This window comes from Bicyclus anynana, chromosome 11 (genome assembly GCF_947172395.1).
Source record: "Bicyclus anynana chromosome 11, ilBicAnyn1.1, whole genome shotgun sequence".
Classification (NCBI taxonomy): domain Eukaryota; kingdom Metazoa; phylum Arthropoda; class Insecta; order Lepidoptera; family Nymphalidae; genus Bicyclus; species Bicyclus anynana.
The window spans coordinates 2,583,060-2,602,978 of NC_069093.1; the positions used below are offsets into that span (position 1 = coordinate 2,583,060).

Consider the following 19,919-nt stretch of genomic DNA (forward strand, 5'->3'; position numbering starts at 1 on the left):
ATGTGTTGTCATTCTTTAACTATGTGTTTCTTTGTGTTTGTACGTCCTGTGTTGTCTTTAGTTACTTTGTTTGTGTTTTGTGACTTACATCATGTTCTGACCATATTCAATTAGTGCTAATCACGTTATTACTTAACATTGGTGTTGGGAATCCATATAATTATGTTATTTTAGTACAAATATCTATACACTATTAAAATACGTTTTAATAGTGTATAGATATTTTATTTTTTATTTTTAAATTATTTTTATTTTTTATTTTTATTTATTTATTTATTAAAATCTTGAAACAATTTTTTACTGTGGAAAAATCTAGTGAAATAGATATTTTTTTTATTATGATGTTCGTTAGCTGTATTATATTTATAGTTCATCAGTCATTATTATAATCTAAATGTTTATTGTATTTTAACAAACAATCCACTCTGGATATAGAACTAATTTCCCAATTGAAAAATGTCGAAGGTCGAAGAAGAGAGTGACATAATATGAGGGTGTACCTAATAGTCGCGATTTTAGTATATTTTGCAAAATGGTGATCCCTGTTCCTCCATTCGAACGCAGTTCTAGTTTTGACCAATGGGCCAGAAAAGTCTGTGGCACTTTACAGAGATAGTTCTTGAAGAAGCTCTTCTGAAGCATTGAAATATAAAGTACATTATTTTTTGTCGTGACAACGTCTTTTAATTCGATGGAGCTGGCTGCACACTCGATAAAAGATGACGTCATTCGTCGTTCTCTCGCTCTAGGGTTGCAAACTTTTTTTACAAGTATATTCTGGTCTGATTATTAAACAGTTTTTAGAAAAACGATCATTTTCTTTTGAAAAATGCAACCATTCCATCAGTATTTTCTTATGACGTTGTCACGTTCAACTATCGTCAGTAAACCGACTTTACAGACAACCGTTTTATTTAATTAACACTTATTAAGCTTTCAAAAATGTTCACCAACAGTTGTTCACGGCGAGCGTAACGCACCTGCAAGATGGGAGACGCTCGCAACCGCCCGACTCTGGTTTCTCGGAGCCCGTCAACAACAACGTCTCCGAAGATAACAACAACGGGCCGATCTCACTGCGCGAGATGCAGAACATCGCCAACAACAACGCGGCGGCGTACATCGTCAGCGAGAACGAGGAGAGGAACCGCATCAGCAGGGAGTCGGTGGTGGAGTTCGAGCCGCTGCCGGCCGAGATACGGGTGATCGATCCGTTGGAGCGATGCGCTGATTGGTTTGGTAAGTTCCATCCAGTGTCATGCACAAGGTTTTTGACTAGGACAGTCGCTATACGTATCATTATCGGCATATTTTAACTGCCTACTACAGGACCTGGGCTCCTTCCATAAAGGCGAGGGGAGATCTTCAGATCCCCTCTCCTATATGGACCAGTCTGAGGTGTCTCCTGCTTTACATACCATGTAGAGCAGGAGACACCCCAAACTGGTCAATAGGATTGTTGTCTTTCTGGCAATAGAAATTTCATCCATTATCAGCCTATTTTAATATCCTGTACTACAGGACCAAGCCTACATTTAGGAGATAGGGTATGGAGCTTAGACAACCACGCTGCTCCAATGCTGATTACTGAGGACAAAATGGAAAATTGTACAAATTGAAGGACTTGTACAAAATGGAAAATTCCTTTACCAATACAGATTCATAATAAATCGTCAAAGTAGGCAGTACATTTTTGGGTTCCATTAAGAGTATATAGTACTTTTTTTATTCTTAACAAGTTAGCCCTTGACTACAATCTCACGTGATGCTAAGTGAAGATGCAATCTATAAAAGAAGCGCACTAACTTGTTAGAAGTCGGATAAAAAACCACCCCCCTTTTGGTTAGTTATGACCTTACCTTTAGTAGAGATTTTTATGACAGAGCTTGTCTAGGTACTTATCTAGAACTATATAAGTCTGAAGTAATGTACATAATACTCTAATTATATCTGATTTCTTAAATTATTTTACAAACAAAATATCCCACCCAGTATTGAGTCTTATTTAAACAAAACCAAGTAGGTAATTGCTTTTTCAGTCAGAACTTAACAGTTTATTTCTTTAGCTGAACAAACCATATTATCCAACATATTGGAGACAAAAGAAATTTTGGTTGATGTTAGTGAAAATTAATGACGAATTTGTTAATTATTTCAGCTGGAGAGGATTTCCCAAGGAATCAGTTGCAGTATCTCCGGGAAATTGGTCGAGGATGGTTTGGCAGGGTAAGTTATATTTATACCAGTCATCACAGCAATCCTTGTCAAAAAATTATGATTCGTCGTCGTCGTCGTTATCAACCCATATACGGCTCACTTCTGAGCTCGAGTCTCCACTCAGAATGAGAGGGCTTAGGCCAATAGTCCACCACGCTGGCCCAATGCTTATTGGCAGACTTCACACACGCAGAGAATTAAGAAATTCTCGGGTGTGCAGGTTTCCTCACGATGTTTTCCTTCACCGATTGAGACACGTGATATTTAATTTCATAAAATGCACACAACTGAAAAGTTGGAGATGCATGCCCCGGACCGGATTCAAACCCACGCCCTCCGGAATAGGAGGCAGGGGTCTTATCCACTGGGCTATCACGACTTATAAATAATGATTATTGTATTTCTATCCTGAAAAGTATTATCTATCTTGAAAAGTAATTATTTCAAGTGTACCTACTTGAGAAATAAGCTTGATAAACTTTGTGTAATGTTTGTTCATTGTTATTATAGGTAGTTGAAGGAGAAATAGAAGACGGCGCAAGCAATTCCACGGTTGCCGTCAAAATACTCAATCAGAATGCGAGCCTGGAGGACAAGGCGCGGTTCCTCGACGAAGCGCGTCTCTACCGCGACATGAACCATGAAAATGTTCTGGGATTCGTAGCGAAATGTCTGCAAGAGGACCCCTGGATACTCATATTCGAGCTGTGCTCCATTGTAAGCAGTAACATTTTTAATTTGTATTAGCCTACATAATCATCATTATCATCATCGTGTTTTTTTTTATTATTTACATGTTAGCCCTTGACTACAGTCTCATCTGATGGTGCAATCTGAGATGGAAGCGGCCTAACTTGTTAGGAGTAAGATAAAAATCCACACCCCTTTCGGTTTCTACACGATATCGTACGGAACGCTAAATAGCTTAGCGGTACGTCTTTGCCGGAAGGGTGGTAACTAGCTACCTGAACAGCCAGACCTGGACCAATTAAGAAGACCTCAATCAGCCCAGCCGGGGATCGAACCCAGGACCTCCGTCTTGTAAAACCACCGCGTATACCACTGCGCCACAGAGGCCGTCAGAGCCGTCAGAGCCGTCAGTTGTTTGTAGTATTGACCCATTATTTTACTCCAATGATGATTGGTCTCTTTAATCAAATCAAAATTCATTTAGATATCTTCAAATTAGATTAAATTTACAAGCACGTTCGAAACGTCAAGTAATAATATTATCAGATAATGGTGACAATAATTGAAAACATAAAATTAAGTTACGAGGGTTCCAAATGCGGCTTGGTCCGCGAAGAGTCCACAACAAACTCAGCCGGGGTTTATTTTATCATCAATAGGATCATCATTTATTATCAACTCCAGTGACGCTAGTGTGCGACCAAGTGAAGAGAAAATAGACAAATGTCGTCCAATGGCGACGGAGCTGTCCCAGTCCCGTCTCTTTCGTACCAACGCAATGAAAGAGATAGCGTTATTTCCGGTTGCATCGTCATTGGTTAAATTTTGTATTTTTCTCTTCACGAGATCTCGCTGCTCGAATGTTAGCGCCATTGTTTCTTAAGCAACGGCACGATATCTCATCTTTTCCATTTACCTCAATCATATGTCAAATCATCACTAACTCCTGTTACACACACATATATTCGTAAGTATATTCATACAAAGCCAAATCCAACGAGTTTTACATAGTAAACGCAAAAATGTTGTTTCAGGATCTCCAACAATATTTGGTAGTAAACCGTCCAAAGATGGCCATTTTGAACGAGAGCGGCGTACCTCTGCAACTAATGTGTGACGTCACATCGGCGCTTGCGCACGTCCACTCTAGAGGATATTTATATGGGTCTGTACCAAATATCTTGAAAACCATAGAACTGTAGACCTGACATGCGACACCACAACATATAATATTTTGTAAAGATGGTGTCGACCAAGGTAATCTACAGGCATAAACAGTTAATGTTATTTTAAAGTACCAATAGATGGCGTTTTTAGAGAACTTTGAAACAATCCCTTTTTTCACACTTCAAAATGTTGCGATGCAGTTATGCCTGAGGTTCATAGATGGCGCTTTGTTTTTGATGTTTGAAATAAGTTTTACTTTAGTGTTATAGTCTACAGCACACTTTTTTTAAATTAAATTTAAATGTTGAAGAAACTTGAATATTTTGATATACTGTTGTAGAAATCTGCAAAGCGGCAACGTCCTGATACGCGGCAGCGACAATCCTCGCGCCGTGCTCGGACAGTATGTGCAAAATGAACAACAGCACTACTATAACGTAAGAACTGTATTTTAATTCTATTTTTTATTATATTCGTTTATATTCCAAATACACTTAGTTTACAAGCACTTTTAAAGCGTCTGTTTTGTTTGTCTTACTACTACGATTTTATTGAGAAGAGCTGACACAAAACTCAACAGTTGCTCTATTAAAATAACTGTATTTCTGACGTCCACTGGGTGTTTTATATAAATTACCAACATTTTCATACATATACACATTCCTATCATTCATGATATCAATTATTATCATTTACAAGTTGTTATTATATCACTTATACCTATGTAATGTACGAAAACTGATTAAATTCCATTAATTACAGCTGAGATTGAAATTAAGAAATACATCAATTATATAGTATCTCTAACCTTGAATTATTAAATATGTTTTAACACTTGTTATTTTTAAAGTGTATACTAATATATTCTAAACTCGTAAAAAAACTTATAATTTACCCTGTTGTACTTATAAACCTCAGACCAATTATGGAAGGACCAGTATCACACCCAGATTCACGAACAAAATTGTCTGTCATTTTCTGAAGAAAAAGAAATTGGATTTGGTATATATCTTATACTAAACTAGAAGCTTTTGCCTGTTTTTTTACACCATTCAACTCCACAAATAGATATTTTTACGTAGCTCTTTAACCAACGAACACGATTACATCTATGAACCATTGATACTATAGAGACAATTTTTATAATCGCATTAGATCGTTGATCATTAACTTTGACAGAAAAGTAACGTCTAGCGAGGCAGGTCCTTATGTAATTAGTGTGAGTTCTAAACAGAGTAATGATCTATACCATCGTGTTTATTTCAGGCCAGCAGTGATGTTTGGTCTCTTGGGTTCCTAATTTGGGAGATATGCACGTGGGGCGCAACCCCTGCTGCCGACCGCCTGCCGCCGCCCCCTGACCTGCCTTGCCCATACCGGGACCATCTGTAAGTTTTGACATATAGTAAAGGACACAAGAAAAGAGGACAGCTAGAGTTAGAGTGTGTAAAAGAGCAAATATGTGCTAAAAGTAGTAAAAGTAGTAAGTAATGATGTATTATTAAAGCGAATCATAGCCAATACGAGTACATATTTTGCTGACTTCACTTGAGTGCGATAAAGATAAAGGGAAGAGTCTAATTCAATTAGATGGCTGCGTGACGAAGTGGGTGTCTGGGTGCATTTATTATGTATAAATACACCCAGACCCTGTTCCCGTGAGAATATGGGAATAAAATATAGCCTATGACACTTAATATAACGTGGATTATTACTGGTGAAATAATTTTCAAAATTGGTTAATTAGTTCCAGAGATTGCCCTCTACAACACCACAAACTTAACCTCTTTTTAATATAAATAATTATTATTATTCAACTTCAAAATAATTTCAACATGTACATACCTGCGTTGAGTACCAATCATAATTTCTTAAGCTTTCAATATTGTCAAAATGATTGATACGGAAGTTCTTGTATGTGATATTAATATTTTGTTTGCAGTTATCAAGTCATGCAACTATGCTGGACATCTATTCCCGAGGCTCGACCCACTGCTGCCCAAGTTCATGCGCTAATAAACCACCTGCACTTCACGCATACTCACAGCAACGACGCTTCCAAAGATGATGGTTACGCGAGTAGTGACTTTGAGGAGCGCTGGCAAAGACTAAAACCGAACACCATCCCTAAGTTAGACGAACATGTCGCCATCATCCACGCGCCGTCAACCTCAATGGCGTCACACTTCACCGGCTCCGATCAGGATTTTGATAACGCACAGACTATACAAGATTCTCTTAGTGTCGAAATGGACACTGCTGTCTCGAGATCCAGCAGTTTTATATCGGACAAAGACGCACTCTCCATTCAGATAAAATCTGAGAGTTTAACAAACCTCCACGGCTCTCTGGAAGACGTGCGGAACATCTACCTCACACATAACGAAACACCGGCGCTTGAATGCCATCAGGGTAACATTTGCATAGAGGAGTTAAAAGAAAAGGAGCAAGATCGCTCCGATAGCTCTGTCGATCCATGGCTCAAGGACATAATCACCGGTAGCACAGATGACGTCAGTTACTACAAAGATGTCAGTGATGTTATTAAAAATCTAGATAACATTTTAAATTCTGAAAAGACCTCAAGTTCAGAGTCGAGCCACCAGGCTAGCCCTTCCAGGGACAATTTGAGCTTGGAATGTAAAAAAGATTACCCTATGCAAACGAGCATGGTAAAATCGCCTGGTATTAATAATTTCCAGAATATTCTAGATATGGGTATAGATGACGAATCAGAGAGTACAGAGCCTTGCGATGAAGACGAAGGAGATCGTGATACTGTTGGCACGCTTAGCCATTCATTTGAACGTCATAGTGACACTACAAGTCAACAGACTCTCGAAAATATTACACCTGAAACACCAATAAAGGACTTAGATGTTGCCAATGATGTTCATACTGAAGTTATTGCCGATGAACCTAGTGTAGTGAAAGTAAAGGAATTAAAAAATGCACACAGACTAAGTGAATTGCCAAAAGATAGTAACATAGATAGTAGTAATTGTGATGTACCCAATTTGAAGGAATTGTGTGTATCCTCGATGCCTAGTGTAAGTGAAACGGAACAAGTGATCTTAAAACAAGACTGTCAAATACCATATTACGATAATAACATTAAAAATATAAGAACTGGTAACACAGAAACTAAGTCAATAGAAGACAGCCAGTCTTTTATAAGTAATGAGATTGAACATTCAGAGGAAGAAAACATAAAAGTGAATGCTTCCAAAAAAGTAGAACCTGAAAAAACCAATCTAAAATCGCATGACACAGTATTATCAGTTCATGAAAATGATTCAAACAAAGCGGAATCTATTAATGATCTAGTCAGTACAAATTTTATTACCGATGAACAAGGTTTAAGAATATCCTCAACAACTATAAATGATTTAACATTTAATACCGACAGGAACATCATAGAAATAATTGAGAAAAGCTTATATGATTCAGAACCTATTTCATCTTTGCAAACAGATGAAAATAAAATTAATTTTATTACGGAACCTGTAGCAAATGATATTTTACCTGTGATTGAAAAATACCACCCAATTCAAGAACCAAATAAAGATATAACAGATGACAACAATAAATCTGAAATTAACTCAACAAATCCAAGTTCTTACAATCATGAGGTAGATATATTACAGTTTGATATTAACCACATGAATTATATAAGTGACAATAAAACATGTTTCAATGAGGTTTTATCGCCAAGTCAGCAACCAGGATCTACTAGAAGCCTCAATCAAAGTGAAAACCATAATGAGGGCATCATTATTTTAGAAAATGATCTTTCAAGTAAATGCAACAATAAAGACCCTAGTTGTAGTGAATATTTAAATGAAAATTTTAATGATTTTCATGATAAAGTCGAAAGTGCAGGTGTAAATCTCGAAAATACAATGGAATCTCTCCCAAGTGAAATTAATAGTGAATGTAATAGAAAATTAGAAAATACGCATGTTTTAAGTTCATTATCAACCCACTTAGAAATAAATACCGAGCAGCCTGAGACAGTACAAATTCCAACTAACATAGAATCTGATAAAGAAACTTTAGATGTTAACAGAATAGCCAATAGAAGTCATTCCTTAGAAGAAGTTTCAATGCCTGAAAAAGTACAAAACAGAAACGATAGTATTTCAACAAATCTAGAAACAAAAGAACCGCACGTCAAAAATATAGACGGTTCACTAAATGATCAGTCAAGCGATAGTACTGTTTATATGGATCTCATTAATGATACAAATAGTAAAATTTTAAAAGACAGTATAGATGATAATTATAAGTTTATTATACAATCTTGTCTACAGAACTCGAGTAGCGAAATTCCTTGCACTCTTGTCGAAAATGAATCAACAGTGTACTTAGATCTCCCTAGTATTGTAAAGGAAACTGATAAATTCCTGCAATCAGAGCAGTGTTATAATAGTCAATATTTAGAATTTAAGGATAATATTTGCACTAGCACACCCAAAGGTAGTGAACCTTCAGCTGAAAACACAACAGAAAGTACCGAACCGGAAGCCGATGTTTTATGTGAGACTAAAATTCCAAACTACGGCCACGGAACAACAGTAACGAAACAGGAATCAAAATGCGCCCCAGAAAATCTGAGTCCTTTTGATTCACCTTCGAAAAGTCACCACACAGACACGTACGACGAAAACAGTTCAGTAGTTTTGGGTCCGTTCGAAAACTGTACTCTAGAACTATTCAAAGGAGCCAAGTCCATTTGCGAATTAACTGATCTACCTAAAGAGGAACTGTTGGCGTTTTCTTCGAATTTTAGCGAAATAAACCTGGAAACACCGTCGCCATTGCGCGATGGAAATTTTCTGAACGAAGTGCCGGACATACTTCCTGATGATTTGCATTTCGATGAAATAGCAACACTCAGCGAGGCTAAACCTGAATCGCAAACTGCGAATAACACAGATGAAACTGAAGAGCAATCTACGACTGAACGTCGAGTTTCGCCATCGACTCCGCCTAATTCGCCAGGGAATTTCCTCGCTTCGACATCGCAGCAGAAATATCTGGTCGACATTGACATAAGTTCTGATAACACTAATAACATCTCTGCCGCTTACCAGGAAGCGATAGATTCAAATCAGATCGAACTTCAGATGACGACCAAAATGGCGATAGCGGAGAATGAAAACAATATGAATATAGAATATTCTGGGCCACTCACCGAAGAAGGCATTACCTTAGACGACTCCGTATTTAGAGACAATGATGCGATACCTGAATACTATTTATCTGGTAATGGAAATGCTGTAGAAGATGACAGAGATAACCTTGCTATTGATGAAGAGAGAATGAAAGAATTAAGAAACGAATTGGAGCTTAAGTTGCCATTAGCACAGGTATGTTGTTTTAAACTTTTAACCCAGTTAATAAAGTAGTAAATTTACATGAAAGCTAGAGACAACATTATAATGACACTGAAAGTTCCCATTCATGGTCATGTATGTAAAAAAAATCATACTTCTGAAAAATTTTGAAAAATGGGTTTTTGGAAATCAAGAGAAACAGTGATGCTAACTTATGATTTCGTGTTTACTTGATTGGACTGTTTTACGTATCTCATTAACTATTTAATGTTATAGGTGGCAGGCATAGAGCCAACAGTACCAGAGAGCGAAATGACGGAGTTGCCTCCACCGCCCGAAGTCCTAGTGTCATATTACACATTGTCGCCCATCGCCGAGGAAACTCGTATGCAGCTTTGTGCGTACGAAAATGACGATCCATGTGAGTCAAGCCTTGATCTCCAATTAAAAAGTGGATGCACAATCAGCTACCAAAAAACGTCCCCACTCAATGAGTGCCAAACACAACTTCTTGGCACTCAATTCAAGTAGTCGCATTCGCAAATTCAACCTTAAACTCAATCATTAAGGTGGAATTTGCTCTGAATTTGGGGTTTTTTTTATTGAATATTGGATTATTTTTAAAGGCCTTTAAGGATGATTTTCTTTAAAACTGTCAAAGCAAAATTGGCCAGTTTTTAAGTGAATTTTTCCACATGATTGTGCATCCTTTTATTATAAGAGGTCAATGGAGTCAAGTCAAATAGTTGAATAGTCATAAAATCGACCGAAGTTATTTAATTAAGTTTCTCATTAAATTTATGAAAATTGATGATTATTGATGATTTTCTTTAAAACTGTCAAAGCAAAATTGGCCAGTTTTTAAGTGAAATTTTCTACATGATTGTGCATCCTTTTATTATAAGAGGTCAATGGAGTCAAGTCAAATAGTTGAATAGTCATAAAATCGACCGAAGTAATTTAATTAAGTTTCTCATTAAATTTGTGAAAATCATCGGCAGGGAATTGTTCAAACCAAACGGAATCGTCAGCCAGCTACCCCGAGCCCTGCAACAACTCGACCGATGAGATCACCGACCTGCCCACGGCGGCCAACACTGGCCCACAGCAGTCCCACGACCACTCCACCTACACCATACAGTCTAAAGAGGCCTCCTTGAATGGGACCTACACGGTGCAGAAAGAGGCGCCCAGCAGCAGGGAGTAAGGATTGTTCTGTTTTATTTTCCATGACCATGGTTACCATGACAAACATATAGTTAATATATAAAATTAATGGTGAAATTCACCATTTTAAAATATTACTAGCGTGCGCCTATCTCTTAATATCCTATGTCTGTCTCCTGGATCTAAGCTCTCTCTCCACCAATTTTTAGCTAAATCGGTCGTGCCATGAGTTATAAATAGTGAAACTAACACGACTTGCTCTTTTAAATGTTTATAAATAATAATTATAATCAACTAACTAGTTTATTCACGGAAATCACACAGGCAGTCAAGGGAAATCTATCTCTGTGTTTTATTTAGTCCAGATCTGTTGAACAGCTAATATTGTTCATTAAGAACCTTCTACAAATTATTAGAAAGCGAAAAGATGAGTGAAACTCAAGACAAAATAGGGATTGTTTTTAAATATGTATATCGATCACTATCGGACGACCGCAACTTCTTTTTCCGACCATCTTGCAAAATGCATTCATAGTGGATATCAACTAACTATAAACTACCTCCCTGCTTTTCAATTTCATATGTTGAGCGATTTGCGGTTTAGATTTCAAACTTGAAACTAAGTCATGCCTTTTTAAATTTACAGAGCAACAATGAGCGCAGACAGCTTAAACGCCATTTCACCGAAGAAGACACAAGATCTGCAATCCCCGATCGATAATAAAACGTACACCAAAAACGATGACGAAAAAGAATCGAACTGCGAAAGGCTCTCACAAGTGTCGCCATTCCTCCTCAGTCCCACCACAGAAACATCGCCCCCTGAGAACTCGGATAACCCCGCCGGTGTATCTACGTTCTCTAAACCGACTGTGCCAACTGACGCGAAGTCATCCAAGCCATCGGAAACCCAATGCCTATCGAAGGCTACAAGTATAGACTCGTGGTGTTCGAATGATACGTTATATAACGTGGAGGAAAACTTTGACGATCTTGCCATGGATCCCGATGTTCCGATAGATTTCGAAGCGGAGCCAGAAAAGGACAAGAGCGAAAGCGACGACACACTGACTCACAATGACGATGAAAAGGAAGCGAGCCACTGCTCGACTTATATCATTCACGACAGCAAGTCTGAGACATTTTCCCGCGATTCGATTAACGACAATCACACTTATACGAAAATTAAAACGGAAGCGGCAGGCACGACATCCGCTGTTACGAAATCAGACTTAAACGACTCGACTAAAAATACTCCCACGAAAGATTTAGCGTACGGCACATTAATGTCTGGAATGCCGTCATATTCTAACTGTACTACTGAACTTTTATCTGGTTTTGAGGATGCGTGGATGCTCCCTCAACCTGAAATGGTAAGGAGATCTCCAGTTCCAGACGATAGTGTACATTTAACTCCACCTAAGGAGGCGAGGGTGATCTCTGTCAAGGAGAGCCCACAAAGTCCACATCTCACAATGAAACCATGTCTTAAGAAGATAGACAGTGTCGAACTATCTTGTTTAGAGGATAGCCCGGTCGCAGTGAATCAATGTAGAATCTCTGAAGATCAACAGATCAATGATGAAGTAATTAATAGTCCTCATACCCACTTCGTAGATATGGCTCAAACAGCAACAAGTACACCTATTTTAGTTGTTGAGGATAATAAAAATATCGAGGCTATACCACTTCAAATGCCTCAAGTAGAAATGAGCTCTGGGCACTTCTCGGGTGTTGAACCCAATTTCCTATCATTTTGTCAGTCTGCTGAAATACGACCGCAAGATTTATCTTCTAGCGCGTGTCATGAGCGTGTTAGCTCCGAAATTTTATTAGACGGAGAAAGTAAAACGTTAAGTAAAGATAGAGAGTTATCCGATCTTAATAGAGAAGTTTCTGATAGCAACCTGGGAGTTTCGGACATGAGCAGACAGCTTTTAGTAGAAGTACCGACATATTCAGATTTTGAGAAATCTGCCAACAATAGATCTCAATCTCTTTCGCCAACAATTGACGCTAGTTTACTTTTAATCCAAAATGAAAGAATATCTAGTAGTCTCACAATGGCAGCAGACGCGACGCACAAGGCAGATGTTAATAACTCACCACGTCCCGTCGTAATCGAACCAGAGTCTCCTGTTTTCGTCTCAGAAAATTTTACGAATTTATTCGAATCTCGCGTAGTTGATAATAGCCAACCATTGAATATTTTTATCACAGACTTAGATAATTTAGAGGAAGAGACAGAACAACCCCATTCGATAATTATAACTGAGAGTCCTTTAATGTTGTCAAAAGTGAGTCCTAACAGGACCTACGAATCTCATACGGGAGCTAATTATATGGCCATGAATAATAGTACTTATGATTCCCACACTGATCCTTATCATTCGAATAAAAATATTTTGTTACACGATAGTCAGTCTAACCAGACAGTCAATGGTATATCTGAAGAAAAATGCGAAGATGTAGATGACGATTGTCAGGAACAGATACATCTAGTCAATAACATCACACAGAGCCCAATGAACCTTCAGGAAAGTTCAAACAAAGAAGATGAAACAATTATTCAAACTGACGAAAACGAAACAAATACATCAATATCAGTTCCTGAAGCTACTGTGCATTGCAATGGGATTGCCGAAAAGTATGCAACAGTAAATTTTCTCAATGAAACTTTTGAAGAGTTGATGGAAAGCAATGTAGATGATAATGATATTGCCATCAATGATTTAAAGAGAGAAGACCAGACAAATAGTACTTCTGAGAAGTCTCTAGAAATCGTAACAGATTCCGAGTCCAATACAAGTCCCGCTGATGACTTGGACGCACTAGGAGGTCCCACTATAACTATGGAACAGTTGTATGAAGATAGATTAGACGCGAATGGCATTGTACAAGAAGAGAAACAGGTGACGTCGCTTACGGAAGATTTTTTACAGAATGAAAAAAAGTATTGTCAGCTTGACTCGTATTTTCCTCTTCTGAGTGATATAAGATTTACTGGTAAGTGAATTGATATTAAAATAGTATATTTATGCAATAATAATAAAATAACTATCTAATAGGGATGACTTTCAACATAATACTCAGGTCCTGCAACAGAAATAATGACTACGTCATTTTCTCGAGACTCGCCTACGGAACCAACGTCACCCGAGTGCGAGCAGGACAGCAAGCCGGCCGATATACTGAAAGACTGGGACAGCGATAGCGATTCTCACTCCACAAACTCATCAAGCGGAGAATTTATTTGGAAGGTAAGATAAGGTTTAAAGTAGATTTTGTGTTGATGCAACTCTAGTTAATTGTTTATGTGTAAGGGAATTTGTAAATAAATAATTCTGCCCTTTCTGGTTTTTTCCCCATAGTGATTTAAAGTAATTATGCAAATGTGGTTGTACACAAAACTTCAAACTAGATAACTATAGTCAAATCACGCTAATCAAAGAAATACCTTTTTTTAGGCTTTTCAAAATGAATGTATGTTTTGTATACAAACGAATTCGCATTTTAGGGTGTTTTTCAATGAGCCGAGTTCAAAAATGTGTCTCAAATTATTGATTATATTATCATCACCATCATGCCCAGTAGCGTAGCGTGAGAAGATTGGTTTAAAAATATAAATCATCAAATCAAGTAAAAAATGTACATTGTAACTTAAATTACCGAAGAATGAAATTTTAATTTCTACACCAAACCATCAACTCCTTCCCCTTATCCCACCAAAGTGGGGTCGGCAAGATATGTCAATCTACAATCAATTGTTTACTTGTGAACTCATTTTCCCCTCCTCCTCCCTTTACACACATTTCCACTTTCATACACTCCAACCATCTCTTCTTTACTCTTCCTCACCTTTTGTGTCCTTCCACTTGCAAATCAATTTCTATATATTAATTTTTTTTTAAATTGCAAATGTAGTTATGGAAATTAAGTAGAATGTTAAATATTTTTTTAATCAATTTAGTAATTAATGTTTTTCAATCATAGGGTTTAGAAGGGTATTTTCCCAAATTTCAGATATACACGCTACGTCACTGAAACCGTCTTCCAAAAGTAGAATATGTACACCTATTACCTATTCATCTGATTTTTTTTGCTCTGCTATTCAAATGAAACGCACTCTTGAACTGGCAAAACAGTCCTATATGGTAGCATTATATTCATTTTTTTTTTTTTTATAATGCTGTGGTGTGAATTTTTGTAGATATTTTTTTTCAGACTTGGCTTATAGTTTTTTTGTGGTGTGGGTTTAGAGAATTATTTTGCCTGTATTTTTTTAGTTTTTCATATTGTAGTGCCTAACATTACATTACATATAAATCATCTAGGCGCATTAATTTTTAGGTGTATATTATATCAACATACATAAATAATTGCTATGCATTCCTATAATAATCATTAAACTTTTTTATCACGTTTTTTATAATTTTCTATAATATCCAGTATCAGTACGATCGATTGTTTATTTCAGGAAGGTTTAACATACTTGGTAACATTAAGAAAACCTCCTAAATTATAATTAAATAAATAATATTCAAGTATCAAATTTAAATTTAGTGATCTAAGGTGATACTTATTTTACATACTTATAAATAGCGGAATGTAAAATTTGTAATACAAATCTATAGGTTTGTAAGTACAACATAACGTACGACAGTTTATTAGAAGCGCCAAAAGTAAATTCAATAAAGATGAATTGATTTGTTAGGAACCCAGAGATTATTATGTCCTCTGAAAACAAATACAATAGAAACCGATTAACCGAAATGATTGGAGCCAATAAACAATAAGGATAGTTTTAGTTTTAAAATCCTAAAACAATTTTCGCCATGGACTTGCCCTGTATATTCGGTAAAGGAGACTTGTCAAATCAGCATGGTGGTTAATTCGGTTTTCTACTGTATAATGTTTGGTGCGTGTCTATGTAGTAACCCTCTCTGACCATTTACCTTCTATTGGACTTGTATCACATTGATATTTACCAACAAAGTCTGTCGTTATTTGGGGTGGACGAGATAAACTAACACATCGAAAGTATTTAGCAATAACAATAAATATATCCTGTGCCCTTATAGTACGCACAACTATGAAGGAGATGGTCCATTTCAGGTCCACTCTTTTCATTAAAATTTAAAAATACAAGGATTTTATTAAAATCTAAAGTGAATAAATCTAACTAAATAAAAGAAATATATAAAATTAAGACCCAAGTTTTTGAGTTATATCAAAAAAGCAACTATGACATGACAATTAACAGCAAACGTCAAATCGATGCATTGAAAACGTCATCAATCCGCCATTATTACCGGTAATGAATATTATTTCGAAAGAAAAAAGTAAATTCGTAGATTTGTATAATCAAAAATAGTTAAAAAAATAGTTTTCTTTTATTTTCGCCAGGGTGCAATGACTGATCCTGGGCTTTATACAATTTTGGACTATCTCCTTTTAAATCGTAATATACACACGTGTAATTTAACACAATGAAACATCGATTCATAGATGCAGTTTGTATGAATACGTTTGCTCATGATCATATATTTTTGACAGAGGGGTAACCTCTGGCGAGGCAGGTCCTATAGAAGGTAATTGGTCTGAGGTAACCCTGTATCGGTGTTGGTGTGCCTGCATGTTTGTAACCTCTGTCTGTGGCGCTTAGGACGGCGAGGGACACGAGACCGCCGTCGTGCCTTCGACACAGTTTGAGCACGTAAGTCTTGGACCTGTTATACGCTTCCGATGCCTTTGGTTATGCTTGTGATGTGTTGGTGCTTTGTAGGAAGATTCCGCTCACTATAAATGGTCTAGGCCTTAAGTAACTTTTTAATTTTATAGACTTTTCCGGGATGAGTAGACAAAATTTGAATTTAACTCCACCCAAAGTGCGTAAAAGTTCAATAACTAGACCGAGAAAATGGGAATATACATACACTATTTTGAAGTAAAATAGATGTATATCATTTATTAAAAACTTCTTCCTAATATTATATTGTGTTTATTAAAACTTTTCTGCTTAATTGTAGTAGCCAACAATCATTTTTAATATTGTACAGGTTATAGTTAGAGGAATCTTAATTACGCAATTGTCGTTTAGATGCTACTATTCCCTGTTTTGTATGTTTTTATTACTGTTACTTTGTTACTTTTTAGCGATTTCAAAAAGATTTCATCATTTGTGCAGCTTTATCAATAAATTGGGGTTGACAGTCCGATAATATCTTCTAAAACTCATTGACCATACATTTTATTTTCGGCTTCTTTAAAACATAGATATCACTGCAATCATAAGACATGAGTCAAAATACTTAATAATTTCCAAAAATCATCAACTATCACTGCATAATTCATATAAACGATATAGTATTTGCTTACAATTACCATCATTCGCGACCATATTTTATTTAAAGACAAAAAAGCACAATTTAGGTGTCCATAACCAAAAGAATTGTCATGTCATTCAATGCATGGCCAAGAGCGACTCATCTCTACCTATATAATGGCCATCAATTCATATTATGTAATTTATACACACGGATTAGAATTAAAATATACCCGCATACAGTGTCAAAAAATATAAATATATACATGTTTCATTATAAGCAGCAACGAGATAGCAACTCTCAGCCGAGCCACACGGGGTCAGGGGGAATGCCCTCGTCAGCCGGTTCGGGGGACTCCGCGTCGGGCTCGGAGGGAGATGAGGTGGAGTTCGTGCCCTCCTCGTGGGACTGCCGCGCCGCGCCCTCCAAGTCGTCGCTCAGGAGCTTGGAGCAACCGCAGGTTAGTGATTATTATGGCCTTCATCGTCAGTATTTTGAAGTGCCAACTACTAAACCAGGCCTCTTAAGAGAATGGAATACACAGGGTATTAATGATCATTATGCGATGTCAATTATAATGACCAGCACTGACAGCTTGACAGCTTAACGTGCTTCTGTAAGACTTCTGGAGCTCCACTATCTTGTTCCTGCTTCTCCCTTCTATAGCAGAACAGCGAGACGTCGTAAAGGGTGGCATCCCTACGTCATTGATATCAAAACGACCAGCACCAAACGTTTCACTTCAACATTTCTTATTCCAAATGTTAACGTGTTGTTCGCCCTTCTGGCGTCTGGGTTTCCTGCCACCTACAATCTGAACACCTTCGAAGCAAGAGAGAAAAGGCACTTCTTAGCAAGCGCGTCAGTCACTTCCTAGAGTACCTTATTGCTTTCCATCAGACATAATTGTAATAAAGCTCAGACGAATTATAAAGAGCTCCCTAAAAATGCGTGCTTGTGTAGTTTAATAGCATAGAATATATCAAATTTAAAAAAAAACAGTATCTAAAAAGAATCGATTCTCCAGCCGGAAGAGCAAAACATCGATCAAGTAATCAAATATTCTGTTCGTTTGTTAGTCTGTTAAAATTACTCATCTAAAATTAGTTTTATATTGCGAATGGAATTTCTCGATGTGTGTAGTTTAAGGACATAATATGTTTATTGGTGTTAAATATTTACGATGTGCGAGTTTAACCCGTCCCCATCAAAAAACGACAGTAATTTTTGTTGGTGAATTTGGGTGCGATACAAGTCCACAGGTATTTGGTCTAAGTAGTCAAGTGCAAGTCTAATGACCAAGAAAAAAATATTAAGTAATTTCAAACAGTTGTAACTGCATGAAACAGGACAGCAAGAAGCGCGTGGTGTTCAAGCGGCAGAAGTACCACTGCGTGTACGAGTACCCGCGCGAGGCGGCCGACGTGGACGCCGACTCGCCCGCCGCCTACCTGCCCGACTTCTCCACATACTCAGGTAGGACGTAATCAGTGGCGTGTACAACGTGTTTAACTAGGATATGCACTCATCAACTTCATCATCTTCTTCATTATTAACAGACGTAAGCCTCTTGCATGGATTTCCAAACAAAACGGTCTTGAGCCGCCAGCATCCCTGCAACCCGCTTGATGTCCTCAGTCCACCTAGTGGGGAGTCGACCAACACTGCGTTTTCTAGGGGGTCGCCATTCCAGCACTTAGGGACCCCAACGTCCATCGGCTCTTCAAACTGTGTTGTCCTGCCCATTGTCACTTTAGCTATGCGACTCGCTGAGCTACGTCAGTGACTTTGGTTCTTATGCGGATCTCCTCATTCCTGATTCGATATAGAATAGATATAAAGAAACTCCAAGCACTATACGTAAAAATTGTAAAGAAATGTAAAATTCCTTCTCGAACACATATTTGTAGTGATTCTAAGAAATGCATGCCAATGATCATAATGTTCATGAAAAATCAATACTTTATGAGTCATGACACAGTCGCAGGCTGACACACTGAGCTAGAGTCGGTCAATGAAAGTACATTAAAGACATTCGTTGGGTCAGACGATCTGCAGACAACGTCAACCGTAGCTTAAGCAGATCCTTTGATTTGGACGCAGAAACCCGACATGCAACCGGTGGCAAGACTTTGTGGCTACGTCGGCTTTTTAGTCTTTCTTCGATTCTTATCTCGCGCCATATCAACACCCACAAATTTTCTCAGCGTATCATCTTCATCAGGGTATCTGATTACTTGGATACTTTCAGGATCTGATTATTTGGATACTTTCAGGGGAGGGATGACTCCCTCCCTTGTGTGTCAAACGCCAGTAATGAGTGTTATCGCCAATGTTGAGGCTCAATGAAATAACTAAAGTAATTTCACCGCAGAATGGGATCCGACGAGTGCGGAAGAGGCGGAACTCGGCTACGGGCAGCTGTTCGGCGCGCCCAGCCCGCTCGACATGTTCCCGCTCCGAGCCGGCATCGCTATCGGCGCAGGTTTGTGTGCTCACTGTTACACCTCGGCTAAGGGCAGAATATATTATATTCTTGCCTACAAGTATCTCTGAAACTATCGAACTCTCGAAGACTCGCCGGGGGTCTACATTGATGTAACATAAAAATAGGGGTTCACGATGCGTAAGGGGGGGTCTACGAAAATTTATCTGGTTTCATACCGAATGGGGGGTTTTCTAAATAAAATAATTTGGAATTGATTGCTTCCTTGTGTTCTGATATCAAAAATTAAAGTTGGCTGAAATAAATTTTTGCCTGGACAATTTTACTTTTTGTCATACACTCACAGCACAATCAATTAATTAATTAACTTATTAAGTAATCAATTCTCACTATTTTTTTTAACTGATTATTTCGTGATGGCATTTGATACAGCTAAACACATTTTTTCGAGTCGAGTTTTGGATAGAAATTTAGCAGGGGTCCACCGGAACCAGTAAAATGTGAAAGTGGTTTATGAGAAAAAAAAATTGGGAACCTCTGCTGTATATAGTTAAAATGGTGGTCTAG

The 19,919-nt window shown here is 37.6% G+C and overlaps 1 protein-coding gene across 3 annotated transcripts in view; it reads left to right on the top strand.

The window, feature by feature from the left end:
* LOC112049523 (uncharacterized) overlaps positions 1-19,919 on the top strand; it is a 63,333-nt gene that overhangs the window by 35,202 nt on the left and 8,212 nt on the right. For 2 of the 3 annotated variants that reach the window (XM_024087453.2, XM_024087454.2), the window contains 15 exons: positions 957-1,239; positions 2,159-2,226; positions 2,728-2,934; positions 3,942-4,072; positions 4,415-4,511; positions 5,341-5,462; positions 6,017-9,446; positions 9,690-9,834; positions 10,415-10,616; positions 11,227-13,586; positions 13,674-13,840; positions 16,246-16,296; positions 17,190-17,366; positions 18,256-18,382; positions 19,281-19,391. In XM_024087453.2, coding sequence (XP_023943221.2) covers positions 957-1,239; positions 2,159-2,226; positions 2,728-2,934; positions 3,942-4,072; positions 4,415-4,511; positions 5,341-5,462; positions 6,017-9,446; positions 9,690-9,834; positions 10,415-10,616; positions 11,227-13,586; positions 13,674-13,840; positions 16,246-16,296; positions 17,190-17,366; positions 18,256-18,382; positions 19,281-19,391 — 7,678 coding nt within the window. The remainder of the gene's footprint in view (positions 1-956; positions 1,240-2,158; positions 2,227-2,727; positions 2,935-3,941; positions 4,073-4,414; positions 4,512-5,340; positions 5,463-6,016; positions 9,447-9,689; positions 9,835-10,414; positions 10,617-11,226; positions 13,587-13,673; positions 13,841-16,245; positions 16,297-17,189; positions 17,367-18,255; positions 18,383-19,280; positions 19,392-19,919) is intronic. The other variant, XM_024087455.2, reaches the window with a different exon arrangement.